The 17292-nt window shown below is 53.7% G+C and overlaps 1 protein-coding gene across 1 annotated transcript; it reads left to right on the forward strand.

Moving 5' to 3' along the window:
- Positions 1–350: 350 nt before the first annotated feature.
- IGFBP4 (insulin like growth factor binding protein 4) lies at positions 351–14955 on the forward strand. The gene is made up of 4 exons (XM_055256397.2): positions 351–1205; positions 10079–10236; positions 11018–11152; positions 13669–14955. Exons 1-4 carry the CDS (start codon positions 857–859, stop codon positions 13801–13803), a joined length of 777 nt encoding a protein of 258 aa, XP_055112372.1. The 5' UTR covers positions 351–856; the 3' UTR covers positions 13804–14955.
- The last annotated feature ends 2337 nt before the right edge of the window (positions 14956–17292 follow it).

Genomic DNA, 17292 nt, shown 5'->3' on the forward strand with positions numbered 1-17292 from the left:
GGGAGGGAGAGGTTGCATGGGACAAGTGGCAAGAAGCCTGTTAACGTCTTAGGGCCACCAGGCCTTTCTGTGCCCCTAGCTAAGTGCTTGTACGCTTTACCCCACCTCAGGAGGCTTGATCTCCAGCGGTTGAGGCTGGAAGCACCGGGGTGCGGTGGAAAGGGTTCTGTCCAGGAAGAGCGGATACGCAGAGCTGGGAGTCCGGGCTAGGAGGTCCCTTTCTCGGTGGGAGACTGAGGCCGCCTTGGCGGGGCGGGACAAGGCTCCTCCGAGGTCGGGAGAGGGGGTTCTGCAGCAGCCCTTTGGCTTCCCTTCTCCCTTGCCTCCCCTCCGGGGCTCCGGTTCAGAGGCGCTCTGGGCGCCTGCCACGGCTTCCAAACTGCGCCGCTTCCTTCTTCGGCAGAAAAGGACTTTCAGATGTAGCGGCGGCGGCGACTCAGGACAGCGCCCCCTCCCCCTAACGGCCGCCTCTCCCTCTCCCCCTCGCCCGCCCCGGCTCCCCCACCTCTGGGAAGGCGCTGGGGGTGTGGCCAGGGACCGGTATAAAGTCCGGGGGAGCCGGTCCCGGGCAGCCGCTCAGCCCCCTGCCCCTCGCTGCCCGCTGCCTGCCTGGGCCGGGCCGAGGATGCGGCGCAGCGCCTCGGCGGCCAGGCTTGCTCCCCTCCGGCCCGCCTGCTAACTTCCCCCGCTCCGTCCCCGTTCGCCCGCCGGGCCGCCCCGTCTCCCTGCGCCCTCCAGGTCGGGTCCTCCAGGCGCGCCGGGTGCTGCCGCCGTGTGCCCTCCGCTGCCCGCCCGCGCGCCCGCGCTCCCCGCCTGCGCCCAGCGCCCCGCGCCCGCGCCCAGTCCTCGCGCGGTCATGCTGCCCCTCTGCCTCGTGGCCGCCCTGCTGCTGGCCGCCGGGCCCTGGCCGAGCCTGGGCGACGAAGCCATCCACTGCCCGCCCTGCTCCGAGGAGAAGCTGGCGCGCTGCCGCCCCCCCGTGGGCTGCGAGGAGCTGGTGCGAGAGCCCGGCTGCGGCTGTTGCGCCACTTGCGCCCTGGGCTTGGGGATGCCCTGCGGGGTGTACACCCCCCGTTGCGGCTCGGGCCTGCGCTGCTACCCGCCCCGGGGGGTGGAGAAGCCCCTGCACACACTGATGCACGGGCAAGGCGTGTGCATGGAGCTGGCGGAGATCGAGGCCATCCAGGAAAGCCTGCAGCCCTCTGGTAAGGCACCCCTGGCCTCCCAATTCCCTCCTGAGTGCGCTCCCTTCCCAGCGGCTTCTTCCCCATTCCAGCCGTCCTGGAAGGCCCTTAAAAATCCCCTGTGAGTTGAAGAGAAGACAGGTACGTGGCAGGGCCCGACTGGCATGGGACAGGCTCACCAAGGAAACTGCTACCGTGTCCCTAGCAGCCTGTTGCCACCACCAAGGGAGACTGTCCCATCGCTCCATCTCAAACCTCCAAGGGTTGTCTATTTGATAAGGGGGTCCCAGTGGGAGGCCTGGCTGCTGGTGTAAGAGTAGCAGATTAAGGTCCAGGTAAGTCAGCTGTCTAGGGCCAGAGAACTGGAGGATGGTGGTGGGGTGTGTGTTGGGGAGGATGGGGGAGGGGGGAAAGCTTTCTGTTCCTGATCCAGGCCGAGGGTGAAATCCCAGTGGTCTGGGGAGCCAGGGCCTGCATTTTTTTTTACATAGTCCAATGGTGGAGTGGGACATACAAAATAGAGGGACTTTGGCGGTGAGGGGCATTAGACTTGCCCTTCCCCAAAGCCCGGAGCCAGGTCACCTTGTTGTTTGAGAGGCAGTGGGAAGACGGGTCCCTCTGCCAGGCCTGGATACCTCTGCCTGCCCTGGTATACAGGCCCCCTGTTCTTTTCTCCAGGCAGGTATGATTTGAGGTGGCAGAAAATCTTGGCTCCTAGCCCAGAGCTGCAGGAGCCTCATGTGTGTGGGATAGGGAATAGAGAAGGGGACGGGGGGTCAGGGGAGAGAAACAGAGAGAGAGAGAGAGAGAGCGAGCGAGAGAGAGAGAGAGAGAGAGAGAGAGAGACTCTGAGAAGGCCCTTGCCCTAACCTCATTCTTACACTTTCTTTTTTTGTTTCTCAGTTTCTCCTTAGACTCTCAGTCTCTCCTTAGACTCTCAGTCTCTCCTTAGACTCTCAGTCTCTTTTCCTTCTTTCTCTTGCTCTTTTGTTCTTCCTGATTTGTCTCTCTCAACCTCTAGTTTCACTAGTCATGCTCCCGAGTTCTGTTTTCCTCAGTGTCTTCTGCCCATCATGCCTTTCTTTCTCCACCTTATTCTGTGTTTCTGTTTCAGTTGCTCTGCTTCTCTCCCTCTCTTTCTGTTGCTCTTTCTCTGTGTCTCTGTCACTGTTTGTCTTTCTCTGTTACTTTGGGACTCTCTCTGTCTGCCTTTCTGTATCTATGCCTCTGTTTCTCATTCCATCTCTGACCCTGTTTTGCTCTCCCGTGCCTCTGTCTGTCTCTGTCTCTTTTCCTGGTGCTTGAAGCTTCCATTGTTGCAGTCCGGATGCTGGGACTCCAGCCCCAAGCTTCCTGTCCTGGGTCCCAAACCCTCCACTTCCTCAATCCTCTGCAGCTTGTCAGCCGAGGAGAGCAGGATGCAGGGAAAACAGGAAGGAGGTGGACTCCAGGGGTCTGGGCCTCAGGCCTCTCTGCCCTTCCTGCCCCTGGAGATGGGTCAGCAGAAAACATTCTAGGAGAAATGCCAGCCTGGCACCCAGCATATCTGGGAAGGGGGGTCCTGGGGGAGAAAGTCGCTAATCTTGGGGCAGAGATGCCAGTGGCAATGGTAGAGGAGGTGTACTGAGACTGGGAGGGAGCAAGGGCCGAGCCCTTGGGTTCTCGGGGTACAACAGAGTCACGTTCCCTTTGAATCTCCATCCTCCACCAGCCAGAGGGTATCTGGCACCAGATAAGGATGGCTGGTAGCCTCCTCCTCTCTCAGCACTTTGAATGCAAGACAGAAGAGCCCTCAAAGGGCTGGGTAGGAATACCTCATCCTCTGGTTGGGTAGGAATACTCCATCCTGTAGTGGAGGAAAATAAGATCCCCTAGGGGTTTGGGGAGGGCATGGCATGAAAAGTTTGTGGTTGTCTTCTGGATATAATGCAGACTGGCCTCCAGGAGTGTCTAGGGGCTGGGTGTGGAGGTTCATGCTTGCAATCCCAGTACTTTGAGAGGATTGCTTGAGGCCAGGAGTTCGGGACCAGCCTGAGCAATATAGCCAGACCCCCATCTCTAAAAAAAAAAAAAAAAAAAAAAAAAAAAAAATTAACCAACTGCAGTAGCTCATGCCTGTAGTCCCAGCTACTTGGGAGTCTGAGATGGGAAGCTCAAGGTTACAATGAGCTATGATCACATGATTGCACTCCAGCCTGGGCAACTCTATTTCGAAAAAAAAAAAAAAAGGCTGGGTGCAGTGGCTCACACCTGTAATCTCAGTACTTTGGGAGGCTGAGGAGGGTGAATCACCTGAGGTCAGGAGTTTGAGACCAGCCTGGTCAACATGGTGAAACCTCGTCTCTACTAAAAATACAAAAATTAGCTGGACATGGTGGTGCGTGCCTGTAGTCCCAGCTACTCGGAAGGCTGAGGCAGGAGAATCACTTGAACCCGGGCGGTGGAGGTTGCAGTGAACCAAGATTGTGCCACTGCGCTTTAGCTTGGGTGACAGAGCGAGACTCTGTCTAAAAAAAAACAAAACAAATAAACAAACAAACAAACAAACAAAAAAACGGTGTCTTGGAATGGGGCGGCTTTAGGTCCCCTTTGGATGACACAGCTGAGGTCTGTAATGCCCCTCCCCCTTTCCTCCTTGCCTTGTCCTCCAGCCTCCAGCCATGCAATGGATGCAGGTATCTGGAGAGAGACAAGGGAAGCCTGGAGGTACCTACTGAGCAAGCTATGCCCGTGCCCTCCCACACCTCCTAGTCATCATAGAAGTAATCCCTTGCTGTGACCTGGGCCACATGGCACCATGTAAAAGGCACTCTCTAGAGTTCTGCTGCAGCCCTGCAGGGTCTGTGGGTGAGATAAGACGACCAAGCCCCTACCCACCCATCTTTTTAGCCTTACACAGTCAGTAGGCCACTGTCTGCTTTAGGTCCCAACGCTTGGGCCCATCGGCCTGCGAATAGCTTGGTCGAGGGTACCTGTCTATTTTTTCTGCCTTTTCCTTTTGGGGCTGAGTGTCAGCAGGTGGCTGGGGGAGGGTGGCCACTTGGCATGCCCCCTTCTTTGGCTGCTATGGTCCAGCTGCCTCCTGCTTGCCCCAGGGGCAGATCTCCCCTTTCCATCTCCAGCCACCCCTGCCTGCCCTCCTGTCACAGCTTTCCATGAGCTGGCCAGGTTGTGGCTTAACACCACTGAGGCCACCAGAGATGAAGCGGGGCATGTGCGTCAAAAGTCCACAACTCTGCAACCTGATACTGATCCTAGACTCATGGAATCTGGGGCAGTAGACGGTGGAAAGATCGGCATTTGGACGGGGAGTTCCTAGGCTGGGCTCTCAGTCCCTTTGGGACAGGGTTAGGGAACAGGCAGGCTGGGTTAATTTTTAGTCAGTGCAGCAAATCCTGCCCCCTACTTCAGTACTGGGAATCCAGTTATGTCATGGGAACAAGGGCATTCCCAGAAATTCTGTGCCTTGTCGGGAGGGGGAGGGAGGAGCATGGCCGCTTCCCACTTTTAATTTAGTACTGGCAAAGCTAGCAGGATTGGTGCCTCTGGTATCAGGAGTCTTTCCACTTAAAGACAGAGCGCTGCAGAGCTAAGTCTCTCCTCCTCCCCTTCCACCCAGTCTACTTCATTTTCCTGATTTGTAAAGTGGGGAGGGCAACAGGACCTGCCTCACAGGGTTGGGGCGTCTGGCATGGGGTAAGAGCTCAATACATCGAAGTGATGATGAAGATGGTGATGAAGAAGCTGATGCTAGGACTTAGGGAAATGGTAGGACAAGGGAGCAAATTTGGGGCAACATTCAGAGGAGTTGAGAGGGGTGGGGTGGCCTTTGGTGCATTTTGCTGCTGTCAACATGAGAAGAACAGGCCAAGTTGCCTTATCTGTTTTTTATTCTGAGGCTGGCAGCATGACACAGCTGTTGAGGGGGATGCCCCTTGAGCCAGACCTCAGAGAAAGGGCCTGGTACCCAGCACCAGTGGTCTTGGCTTCTCCAGCCAGAGTCTAGGGGAAGAGGGAAAAGACCTTTCTAGCAGGACAGGTGGGTGACCCTCTGGATCACAGCTGAAACTTCTGGTCGGGATGGCTGGGCCCACTCAGTTCATAGCCTAGGTGTCTCTCGAGGGCCAGGGGCTGGCGTTGGGGAGAAATTGTGAGGGTAAAATCAGGCAACAGGAAAGAGGAAATCCTCTGGCTTTCGCCACAAACTTTGCAGCCGGTGGTGCCAAAGCCGTGTGGCCTCTTCTCTCTCTGGCGCCTTCCCTTCCTCTGCTGCTGGAGCAAAGACCGAGGTTTCCCCTGTAGTCGGATGTCAGCTGGCTTAGCTCCAAGCTGGGGGCTGTAGGAGGACCAAGCCTACTTGGAAGTCCCATCTCCCAAACAAGCTTTTTGGAGGTCAGACTTTTCAGGGGAATAGGTCTGACTCCACTCCTGCTCAGAGGGGAACCCACAGGCATTGGAATTTCTCCAGAGGGCACTACCAGGATGAGTAGCACCAGGTGGCTGGAACTCTTGTGTGAGCAGGGAAATAGCAAGTATTTAGCCAGTTTTGGAGATGAGAAGGTTAACGTTATCAAGAGACTCAATGCTATAACCCTTACCCCCACAAAAACCTGGTGCTTAGGGGTGGATCCTGGGATGGCTCTTCAGTCTGCCAGTTAAGCAGGGTTGGGCAAGGAAAAGTTACAGATTACATGGAAAGTCAACAAACCACGGTGCAGAGAAGCTGTTGAAGTCAGCGTGCCCTGCCCTGGCTCTGTGTCTCTGACCAGGACAGGGTCAGAGTGCCCAAGTGCATGTGGGTAAGGCACATGTGGATGAGTGTGTGTCTGGACACGTGATTGTTTGTATACACTTGCGATTCTTGAGCCCCAGCCTGTCTGTGTGTGAGTAGGCAAATACGGATTTACCCTGTGTCCCCATGAGACTAAGGAGGGAGCTACTCTCCCTATCTGGTGGGTGCTACTCCGTGTAGACATGAACTGGGGGTAAGTAGGATGGCTAGTGGGGAACCTAACAAGGGAGAAGCCAGGCAGGCTGCTGGCTCAGCTTTTCCTAGGTAACCCCCCGATGTGACATGGGGCCATACCAACCCAAGAGCATGAGCCATGCCTCTGGGTTCACCCTGTGCCCCATGCAGCCCTAGGCTTCAGTGAGCACACCTAATCCTCCTTAATGGTAAACATCCCAAATATCCATTAATAATCCTCTGAGGGTTAGTTGTTTGTGAACTTTGACTTATAAAAACTCAGCACTGTGGCTCACACCTGTAATCCTAGCACTTTAGGAAGTTGAGGCAGAAGGATCACTTGAGGCCAGAAGTTTGAGACCAGCCTGGGTAACATTGTGAGACCCTGTCTCTTAAAAAAAACAGAAAAAGCCGGGTGCGGTGGCTCATGCCTGTAATCCCAGCACTTTGGGAGGCTGAGGCGGGTGGATCACAAGGTCAGGAGATCGAGACCATCCTGGCTAACACGGTGAAACCCCGTCTCTACTAAAAACACAAAAAAATTAGCTGGGCATGGTAGCGGGCACCTGTAGTCCCAGCTACTTGGGAGGCTGAGGCAGGAGAATGGCGTGAACCTGGGAGGTGGAGCTTGCATTGAGCTGAGATTGCGCCACTGCACTCCAGCCTGGGCGACAGAGCGAGACTCCGTCTCAGAAAAAAAAAGAGAGAGAGAGAGAGAAAAAGAAACTCAACATAGAAAGCATAGTTGTGGTCGTGCTTCTATTCCATATCTCTTGAGATTTTTGAGGCTGCTACCACCCTAATTCTCCACACTTCCGGGGTGGGAGCTCACTACCTCCTGAAAACTCTTCCTCACTCCTTGAACTCCTGAAAAACCTTCCTCACTCCTTGAACCAAAGAATATTCTACCCATTTACTGAGAGGAATGAATCATTGTACAAAATAGTGCTTGCTTTTTTAAAATTTTGAGACGGTCTCACTTGTTGCACAGGCTGGAGTACAGTGGCATGATCACTGCTCACTGCAGCCTCGACCTCCTGGGTTCAGGTGATCCTCCCACCTCAGCCTCCCAAGTGGGTGGGACTACACGTGTGCGTCACCACACCAGGCTAATTTTTTGTAGAGATAATGTTTCACTATGTCTCCTAGGCTGGTCTTGAACTCTTGGGCTCAAGCGATCCACCTATCTTGGCCTTCCAAAGTGTTGGGATTACAGGCGTGAGCCACCCCGGCTGGCCCCTAGTACTTTCTTGTATGGTCATTAAAAGAAAGCAAACTCAGGAAAAACAAAGGCTTTCCAGGTTGGAAGGGTGCCCCCTGGTGTTAGTGTCCTGGGTGATCTCCTCCAGCCCTACCTGAGTAACATGGTGGGGCCTTTGTCCACATCTTAGCTCAGCCCCTGTCCTTCTGACATTTGGTTCTAATTCTTTAATTCTTGAATTTTTTTTTTTTTTTTTTTGTTTTTGTTTTTGTTTTAAGAGACAAGGTCTCACTCTCTTACCTAAGCTGGAGTGCAGTGGCACAATCATAGCTCACTGTAGCCTTGATGTACTGGGGTCAAGCGATCCTCCCACCTCAGTCTTCTAAGTTAGGCCCACAGGCATGTGCCACCACGTCTGGCTAATTTTTTTTTTTTTTTTTTGGTAGAGACAGGGTCTTGCTATATTGCCCAGGCTAGTCTTGAACTCCTGGCCTCAAGTGATCCTCCTGCCTTGGCCTCTCAAAGCACTGGGATTACAGGCGTGAGCACCCAGCCTGGTTCTAATTCTTTGAGGTCTTCCATTTCCTCTTTCTCTCCACTCCCCAGTTCCAGCTTACACCCCTGAAACACGGTGACTCCATCCTCAAGCCTTATGGCTTTGTGCAAGGTGGGGGCATGGAGGGAGGTGATCACTGGGCCAGCTTAGGTTTCTTTGGCTGGAGGAATTCCTTGGGAGGGTCTCAAAGGAAGGGCCTGGATCCCAGATCTTTCTCTGGTTCCTAACCAAGGGCTCAGGATCCATCTCCTTATGGTCCCCTTGGCACAATCCTCGTCTTCTGAAGTTCGTGTTTCTTCTTTTGCTGCCTACCTTGGCCAGGGGATCTTGCTATAGTGTCTTCTCTTTGGTTGACTCTTAGGAACTTCATGTAGGACTGGAGTCTCCTCTGGACTGTCCTTCTTGGGATTTTAAATGTGCAGAAGGATGGATTATATCTGTCTCCTCTATTTATTTCTTCCCTTTTATTCGTCTTTCTAAGCCAGCCCTCCACCATAACAAAATCTTCTTCCATCCTTGGTGAATTTTATTAATAACCTTTGGTGTGGAAGGTTATTGACAAAGACTTTCTGGTTAGATTCCTCCTTGCCTGGTTTGCCTTTATCCACATATTTCTCCCCACACCCCCCAAACCAGGAGAATGAGAAAAGAACCAACTCCCCGGCTTTGGCTAGGCAGAAAAATACCATTTGACCCAGAGGCAGCTCTGGGATCGCTGCCACGCATGGAGGAACCTGCTAACTCCTCAGGAAAAAAAAACCCTGACGCAAACCAGATGTAACCTCCTGTCCGGCTGCCAACATCTGGAATGCTGGCAGGGGCTTTGCACTCAGGCCGGCAGCGAGCTGCCAAGCCTGAGCATTTCAGAGGTGGCTCTGATCTGCAGAGAGGTCTTCCAACCTCTTTCTCCAGCTCAGCCCTGTGTTCCGGTTTTGACTGCCTGGAGGGAGGAGCAGTGGTTACAGTTCTGGGACTCGAGCATGGGGTTTTTCTTTTTTTAAAAAATGTATTTTATTTTTTTTTTTTAGAGACAGGGTCTTGCTCTGTCACCCAGGCTGGAGTGCAGTGGTGTGATCATAGCTCACTGTCAACCGCGAATTCCTGGGTTCAAGTGATGCTCCCGCCTCAGCCTCCTGAGTAGCTAGGACTACAGGCACATGCCACCATACCTGGTTAATTTTTAAATTTTTTGTGAAGATGGGGTCTTGCCATGTTGCCTAGGCTGGTCTCGAACTCCTGGCCTTAAGTAATCTTCTCTCCTCAGCCTCCCAAAGTGTTGGGATTACAGGTGTGAGCCACAATGCCCCATTTGGATGGAGTTTTTCTTGAGCTCAGATAGAGCCTTCAGGAGATCCCACAGAGGCGTTGAAGGTCTAGCCTCATCACTCCCGTCTCCAGATCCCTGGTGCCCTGGTTCTGGGCAACCCTTATGGACTTTGGATGGAGTCCGAAGTCTAAGAATGGGAAACTTCGAGGTGGGGGACTGAAGGAATGTGTGAGGCTGTTCTTGTGGTCCTGGGGCCACACAGATTGTGTTACACACACACTCACACACACGCACACACACGCACTCACTCTTCCTCATGCAGGCAGATACACTAACTCCCACTTCTCTCCCACCCAGCCAATGGGGAGAGCCTTTTGGGCTAGAGATCTCATTGCTCATGGAAACTCTGATTCAGGCCATTTGGAAGAGGGCGAGCAGAGTCCACAGCCCTGGGGATCCCCTGGCTGGCTCAGCCAGACACCGAAAAAATCAGGAAAGGTGACAGGGAGAACGATCAGATGGAGAGGGGAATGGTGGGAGGAGCTGAATGGAAAGGGGACAGGATCCAGCAGGGGCCCCCCCTGCCTGCCTCAGACCTCCCTGCAGGGCCCAGAGGACCCTCCTGCCATCTGGGCAGCTGCAGCTGGTGACTCATCTGAACGCTGGCCTGGTTGGGGTGAGGGACAAGTCAAGGACTTCAAGAGGAATATTCTCCTGAGAGATCCAGGGGAGAGGGGAGGAGGTGGGGGGCTGCTCTTGTTTCTTCCCGCTCCCCAGGCCCCTGCTCTTCTCCAGCGCCAAGCCGAAGAATCCCCAGGAAGGAGAACGTGGGTGGGAGGCTGGGTTGTTGTGACGCTCTGACCTCTTCCGGTGCTGACCTCTCCTTATTGCTACCTGAATGCAGACAAGGATGAGGGCGACCACCCCAACAACAGCTTCAGCCCCTGTAGCGCCCATGACCGCAGGTGCCTGCAGAAGCACTTCGCCAAAATTCGAGACCGGAGCACCAGTGGGGGCAAGATGAAGGTCAATGGGGCGCCCCGGGAGGATGCCCGGCCTGTGGTAAGGACCACCGACGCACAAATGTGCATGTGCATAGACACACACACACACACACACACGCCCCCCCCCCACCATGCACGCACACACACACACCATCACCACCAGATCTGGGGCGTGTTCATTCAGCATACATTCTAGGGTGACTACTGTGTGCAAGGTGAGTCATCAGGACCCAGAGAAAGCACTCATTCCCTTCCTTGGGATTCCTTTCCTGCCCATCAGTTATATACATCGGGACAGCTTAAGTGATTATTGAATACTGAAAAACTTCTATACCGATTGGTAAAAAGCAGTTGCCCAAAGCGCCCTGGGGTTTCTTGGCCTTTTTTGGATTCCCCACCCCAGACCTTCTCAGTAACCAAAGGGTAAATGCTGGCCATAGCAGGGGGCCTGGGGACGCTGCTCCAGGGTCTGGCTAACGTCCCTTCTGAAGGGCTTACAAGTTGTCAGTTGTAAGTTTTATCTGTCCCTTCTGCATAGAAATCACCCCCTCCCTGGCTTTCTGCATAGGTTCCCACAGCCCCTTTCCCCACAATGTCCCCTCACTTCCCACCCCTCCTTTGAAGAAGCTCTTTGGCTCGAGAACCTTTCCTCCACGTCTCTACCCTCCCCACTGTGTCCTCTGGACCCAGGCCTCTCTCTTCACCTCTCTGGGTCCTGCCCAGCCCCTGGGGCTCAGGCCTCCTTTCGGAGCCTTCAGTTCCCACTTAGCTCTGACCTCAGGCCTGGGCCTCCTGCCTCTCTTCCTTCTGCTGAGCAATTTTGTCTTCCCCTCCTCCAGCCCCAGGGCTCCTGCCAGAGCGAGCTGCACCGGGCCCTGGAGCGGCTGGCCGCTTCACAGAGCCGCACCCACGAGGACCTCTACATCATCCCCATCCCCAACTGCGACCGCAACGGCAACTTCCACCCCAAGCAGGTGGGTCTCTGTCTCCCGCTGGCTCGGCCCTGGACTCAGCTCTGGGGCATTCCCGGCCTCTCCATAGGATGGTCCAGGATGGAGATCTCAGGAAGGGGAAACTCCTCAACCCCAACCCAACCCCTTGGAGCTTCCCTAAACCCTACCTCAGCATCAGAACCTCACTCATTTTGGAGACGAGGAGACTGTGATCCAGAGAGGAGTAAAAGCATCCGGGCTAGTCCGGAGTCATAGAGCAAGTTAACAGCAGATCCTGCCTCCCTATCCAGGGCAATTTCCCTCACCCCTGGATTTCACCGTCTGTGGTGCAGACCTAGCAACCCTGAAAACCTCTGGCTCCCAACACTCTCTCATTCACTCTACTCTATTCCTATGAGTAATTCCTCCTGCCACTGAGTGAGGTTTCATCTGGGAATGGAGGGCCAAAGTCATGAGGAGTCAGGGAGGAAACTCAGCCTACCCCTCCCTGCAAGGCGAGTAGCAAAACCACCTGAGGTACAGCAAGGGTGGAGGTAAAGCCAGATTGGACGGTTGGAGACAGGCACTTTGGGTAGAAGCAGAGGAAGGAGTGGAGCAGGAGAGAAGACACAAAGGCAGCAACTTCCCTATTCCTTCTTGCCCTTGGAAGTTGGGGTCCTCTGACAAGCCTCCAGGAGGCTGGGATGGTCAGCAGGGTTGGCCTCTTCCGGCCTATCTCTGGCCCATCAGAATGAGTGGCCTGTCTGGGCAGGGCTCTGGTGTGCCTCCTGCTGGGTGTTGCCTGGGGAACCCTAGCCTGGAGCTCTTTGTGGGTGTAGACAGACCCATTTCCCTGCTCCATGAGCTATAGACAAATTCACAGTTCGAGCTGCCACTCTGCCAGCAGAGGCCTAGATAGAAGGACAAAGGTTGCCCTGAGTCTGTGCATCCCAGGATGGCATGAAAACGGTATGAGTGAAGGGCCAGAGAGGGTGCCCCAAAACCAATGCCCAGCCTATTTCTAATCTTTATCCTAACACGAATTTTATCCTTGTCCCAATTTAAAAAACTTTTTCTCTTAATAAAAAAAAAACAATAGCTTTATTTTTTAGAGTAGTTTTAGGTTTACAGAAAACTTGAGCAAGAGTACAGAGTTTCAATGTACTGTCCTCCACCCCAGTTTCCTCATTATTAACATCTTATATTTGTTGCAATTGATGAACGAATATTAGTATATTATTATTAATTAGTGGTTCACATTTTGTGTTGTACAATTCTATGCATTTTCTTCTCCTGATTTTTTTTTTTTTTAAGGGCAGGATCTCACTCAGTCTCCCAGGCTGGAGTGATCACAGCTCACTGCAACCTCCACATCCTGGGCTCACGTGATCCTCCTACCTCAGTCTCCTGAGTAGCTGGGACCACAGGCACACAACTATGTCAGGCTAATTTTTTTTTTTTGAGAAAGACTTTGGCTCTTGTTGTCGAGGCTGGAGTGCAATGGCAGGATCTCAGCTCACTGCAACCTCCACCTCCCGGGTTCAAGTGATTCTCCTGCCTCAGCTCCCAAGTAGCTGGGATTACAGGTGCCCACCACCACGCTCGGCTAATTTTTTGTATTTTTAGGAGAGATGGGGCTTTGCCATGTTGGCCAGGCTGGTCTCAAACTCCGGACCTAAGGTGATCCACCCACCTCGGCTTCCCAAAGTGCTGGGATTACAGGCATGAGCCACCACCGCCTGCATGCCAGGCTAATTTAAAATTTTTATTTTTTTTGTAGAGATGGAAGGGTCTCTCTATGTTGCCCAGGCTGGTCTTGAACTCCTGAGCTCAAGTGATCCACTGCCTCTGGCTCCCAAAATGCTGGGATTACAAGCTTGAGCCACTAGCTTCTTCCTCTGATTTTTATCCCATTGAAAGTTCTGACACTTGAACTTTATCCCCAGACCAGTTCTGATCCTTAAGCTCTCCTTTACTCCAAGTTTAATTCTCACACTGAAATATACATTTGCGCCCCCTGAACCTCCTACTATCTAATTTTGACCCAAACTTTAGCTTAATTTTAGTTATTCTGACCTTGACCTCTGTCTTTATCCCAATTGTGTTTTTACCTGGGCTTTAACCCTCACCCAACTCATCCAACTCAACTTTTAGTCATATTTCCTAATTCAATTGCAACTCTTATCCTGGTCCTACCTTAATCCCAACTTGGATCCATCTCATAACTATAAGCCCATTCTTAAAGTCTCAACCCAATCGGAATACGTACCCAAAACATCTCCAACCTGAACCCAGCCTTTCAAATCCAGCTGTGCCTTTAAACCCGAGGGCCTTCTTAAGGTCCTGCCTTCCAGAACTCTCTAGACCTTTCCTTCTTGACCATGTTCTCTGTGCTCCAGTGAGCTCAGAAGACCCATGCTCAAAAAAGAATCACCACCCTCAGAGGCCATCTTGAAGCAGCGACTGTCTGACTTGGGGGCTGGGCTGGGATTGGGATGGGTCACTTGGAGTCTCTTTTCCTGTGTCGGAACTGACCCCTCATGCCCTTCTCTTGGCAGTGTCACCCAGCTCTGGATGGGCAGCGTGGCAAGTGCTGGTGTGTGGACCGGAAGACGGGGGTGAAGCTTCCGGGGGGCCTGGAGCCAAAGGGGGAGCTGGACTGCCACCAGCTGGCTGACAGCTTTCGAGAGTGAGGCCTGCCAGCAGGCCAGGGGCTCAGCGTCCCCTGCTACTCCCGTGCTCTGGAGGCTGCAGAGCTGACCCAGAGTGGAGTCTGAGTCTGAGTCCTGTCTCTGCCTGCGGCCCAGAAGTTTCCCTCAAGTGCGCGTGTGCACGTGTGCGTGTGCGTGCGTGTGTGTGTGTGTTTGTGAGCATGGGTGTGCCCTTGGGGTAAGCCAGAGCCTGGGGTGTTCTCTTTGGTATTACACAGCCCAAGAGAACTGAGAGTGGCACTTAGCCCAAGAGGTCTGAGCCCTGGTGTGTTTCCAGATCGATCCTGGATTCACTCACTCACTCATTCTTTCATTCATCCAGCCACCTAAAAACATTTACTGACCATGTACTACGTGCCAGCTCTAGTTTTCAGCCTTGGGAGGTTTTATTCTGACTTCCTCTGATTTTGGCATGTGGAGACACTCCTATAAGGAGAGCTCAAGCCTGTGGGAGAAGAAAAATCTCATTCCCAGAGTCAGAGGAGAAGAGACACGTACCTTGACCATCGTCCCTCCTCTCAAGCTAGCCAGAGGGTGGGAGCATAAGGAAGCGTGGGGTAGCAGATGGAGTAATGGTCACAAAGTCCAGACCCACTCCCAAAGCTCAGACTTGCCAGGCTCCCTTTCTCTTCTTCCCCAGGTCCTTCCTTTAGGTCTGGTTGTTGCGCCATCTGCTTGGTTGGCTGGCAGCTGAGAGCCCTGCTGTGGCGGAAGGAAGGGGGTCAAAGGAAGACTTGAAGCACAGAGGGCTAGGGAGGTGGGGTACATTTCTCTGAGCAGTCAGGGTGGGAAGAAAGAATGCAAGAGTGGACTGAATGTGCCTAATGGAGAAGACCTACGTGCTAGGGGATGAGGGGCTTCCTGGGTCCTGTTCCCTACCCCATTTGTGGTCACAGCCATGAAGTCACTGGGATGACCCTATCCTTCCAGTGGCTCGCTTCCTGTGGCTCTGCCTCCCTCTCCATATCTCCTTCCCCTACACCTCCCTCCCCACACCCCCCTACTCCCCTGGGCATCTTCTGGCTTGACTGGATGGAAGGAGACTTAGGAACCTACCAGTTGGCCATGATGTCTTTTCTTCTTTTTCTTTTTCTTTTTTTTTTAACAAAACAGAACAAAACCAAAAAATGTCCAGATGATTGTGTTTGGTTGATTTATTCTCAGACACAGGGATGCACCAGGGGTGGAGAGAGGGGGACAGATTTTGGGAGGTGAGCACTGTGTGGTCCCCAGACCTGCCTGTATGGTAGGGGACTGCAGAAGGACGGCCAATCCACCTTCCTCTTCCCTGCAAGGGAAGTTTCCTAGGGAACTCCTTGGCTTCAAAGTCTGCGCTGTCTTTACTTAGACTCCTGGTGGGCAAACAATGGCTCCTGAAAGGGGGGCGTCACCAAGGACAGCCCTGTGTTGGGGGGGGCAGAGCTGTCTCTGGGATCAGCTGGCATGTGGGGCTGGGGCATTTCCTAGGGCATCGGGCGGACTGGGCTTGCATCTGGATTTGATTTATTAATTTGTTGGGGAGGGGCAGGGACACTGCCCTGCATTTGAGGAAAGGGGTTAGTTGCTTCAGCACATTCCACAGCTCTGACTGCCGAGATCTCTGACTCAGGCATTGTGCTGAGATTGGATTCTGAGGTTGGGAGGGGTTGACTTTGCTGTAGACTCGGTGCCAGCCACAGCTTCAGAGTTTGTGCTCACATGGTATGCCTGGACTCTTGGCCATCCTCCAAATGCCCCTCCCCTCCCACACCTCTGTGCCTTGTGTGTGTGTGTGCACGCATGTGTGTGGCAGGGGGTGGAGGGTCCGGGAGCAGAAGCTGATCTCTCAGTGAGGGCCTTTTTCCAGGAGGTTGCAGGCAGTCTGGAGACGCTGCACTGAGCCTGCCACCCGCTGCGCGGCCTCCCTCCTGTCTAGCTGTGTCCTGGATTCTCAGCCCCCTCCCCAGCTCCAGAGGCGCTCCCAGGCTTCTGATTTCACTGGGCCCCGACTTCGTTGGCACCTGTCCGGTCTGCGTCTTGAGGCTGGGTCTGCAGTTCCGTCTCTCTAGCTCTGCCCCAGCAGCAAAGTCCTGCAGCCATCTGGTCTCCCTGAGGCACCACGGCGGCTGCCAGCAGCAGGAGATAAAGAACAAAGTGGCGTTGAGGGTTGCTCATAGAGTCCCCTCCTTCTGGAGCCCAGGCCAAGGCCTGTGGGGATGGGAGGTGTTGCAGGCTGAAGACTAAGTTTTAGGTTTCAAGTTTAGGGAAAGTATCTCTTTCCCTACGGCATCTTTTTCAACCCCCCTTGTCTCTAGTTCCAAGTTGGCTTGGAAGTAGCTGTGTGCATGGCCTGGGTGTACCTTTGTGACATACATGCATTTGTGGAGTATGTGTGTGTGCATGCATGTGAGTGAGTACGACGCAGTGACACCTGAAACATGAGTGTATGGGCTATTTGGGAGTGTGCATGCCTGTTTGATGTGTGAAGGCAAGGTGTGCCATTTGTGTGGTGTGTATATGTGGCATGTGCATTTGTGTGGTGTGCATTTGTGTGGTGTTTATATGTGGCATGTGAACACGTGTGCAATGTGAGGAGAGAGGGAATGAGACATTCACGGAGCACGCATGTCCCTCCTGGCTGTGGATGACTGGACTCTCGCTCATTAGGTGATCCTGCCTCAGGGTTTGTGGGGAGGTGTCTGCCACTAGAGAATGAACATGTACTTTTGGGAGAGGACTTTCACATCCCACAGAAACACTGCTCTGTCCAGGCTTTGTGCCCACAGGATCCTGGAGCCAGGTCCCAAGTACCAAAAAGCAAATAAAAGCAGCTTCGTCTTTGCAGCTAGGCCCTCCCACCCTTGAAATGGTGGGAGTACCAAAATGGTCTCTCTAGTTGTCACAGGGGTGTCAGCACCTCTGGGAGATGTGGGAGGGAGGTCCTGGTGGCACCACCAAACCTGGATGGACTTGAGAACTGAAGTCCTTGAGTGCTCTGCCCTGCCTCCTGGAGACATGTCATTCCCTCCCACTGACTTGGAGCAGGGGGTGGGACATCCCGCCTGCCAGCAACCTCTAGCTGATCTACATCAAGCATTTGGTTTCCATTTCCCAGCTCACTAGGAGAGATCAAACCCTGATGTCGACTGGGGGTTGGGGGCCGGGTTTTCCACTGACAAGAAGGTGGGGTGAGAGTAGGGAGGAAAAATGGAGACTTGAACTGATTCCAGCCTTGGATTCAGGTTGGGGAATCTCTGGAGAGCTGGCCAAGCCTCCGGGCCCTGCTTGCTCTTCAGGCCCTGAAGTTCCAGCCACTGCCATCTCTCCCACCTCTTTCCAGGAAAAGGCTGGTTGTCCTAACCCCGCTGTCCCCTGAGCCACATTGTGCCACCAAGCTGCTCCAGGAATGTTATGAGGCATGCAGGATTTGGGGCGCCTGCTCAGTCCTCTTTCCCAGTGTGGGGGGCTGTTATGTGGCTGTGTGGTAAATGG

Source organism: Symphalangus syndactylus, chromosome 20 (assembly GCF_028878055.3).
Source record: "Symphalangus syndactylus isolate Jambi chromosome 20, NHGRI_mSymSyn1-v2.1_pri, whole genome shotgun sequence".
NCBI classification, from domain to species: domain Eukaryota; kingdom Metazoa; phylum Chordata; class Mammalia; order Primates; family Hylobatidae; genus Symphalangus; species Symphalangus syndactylus.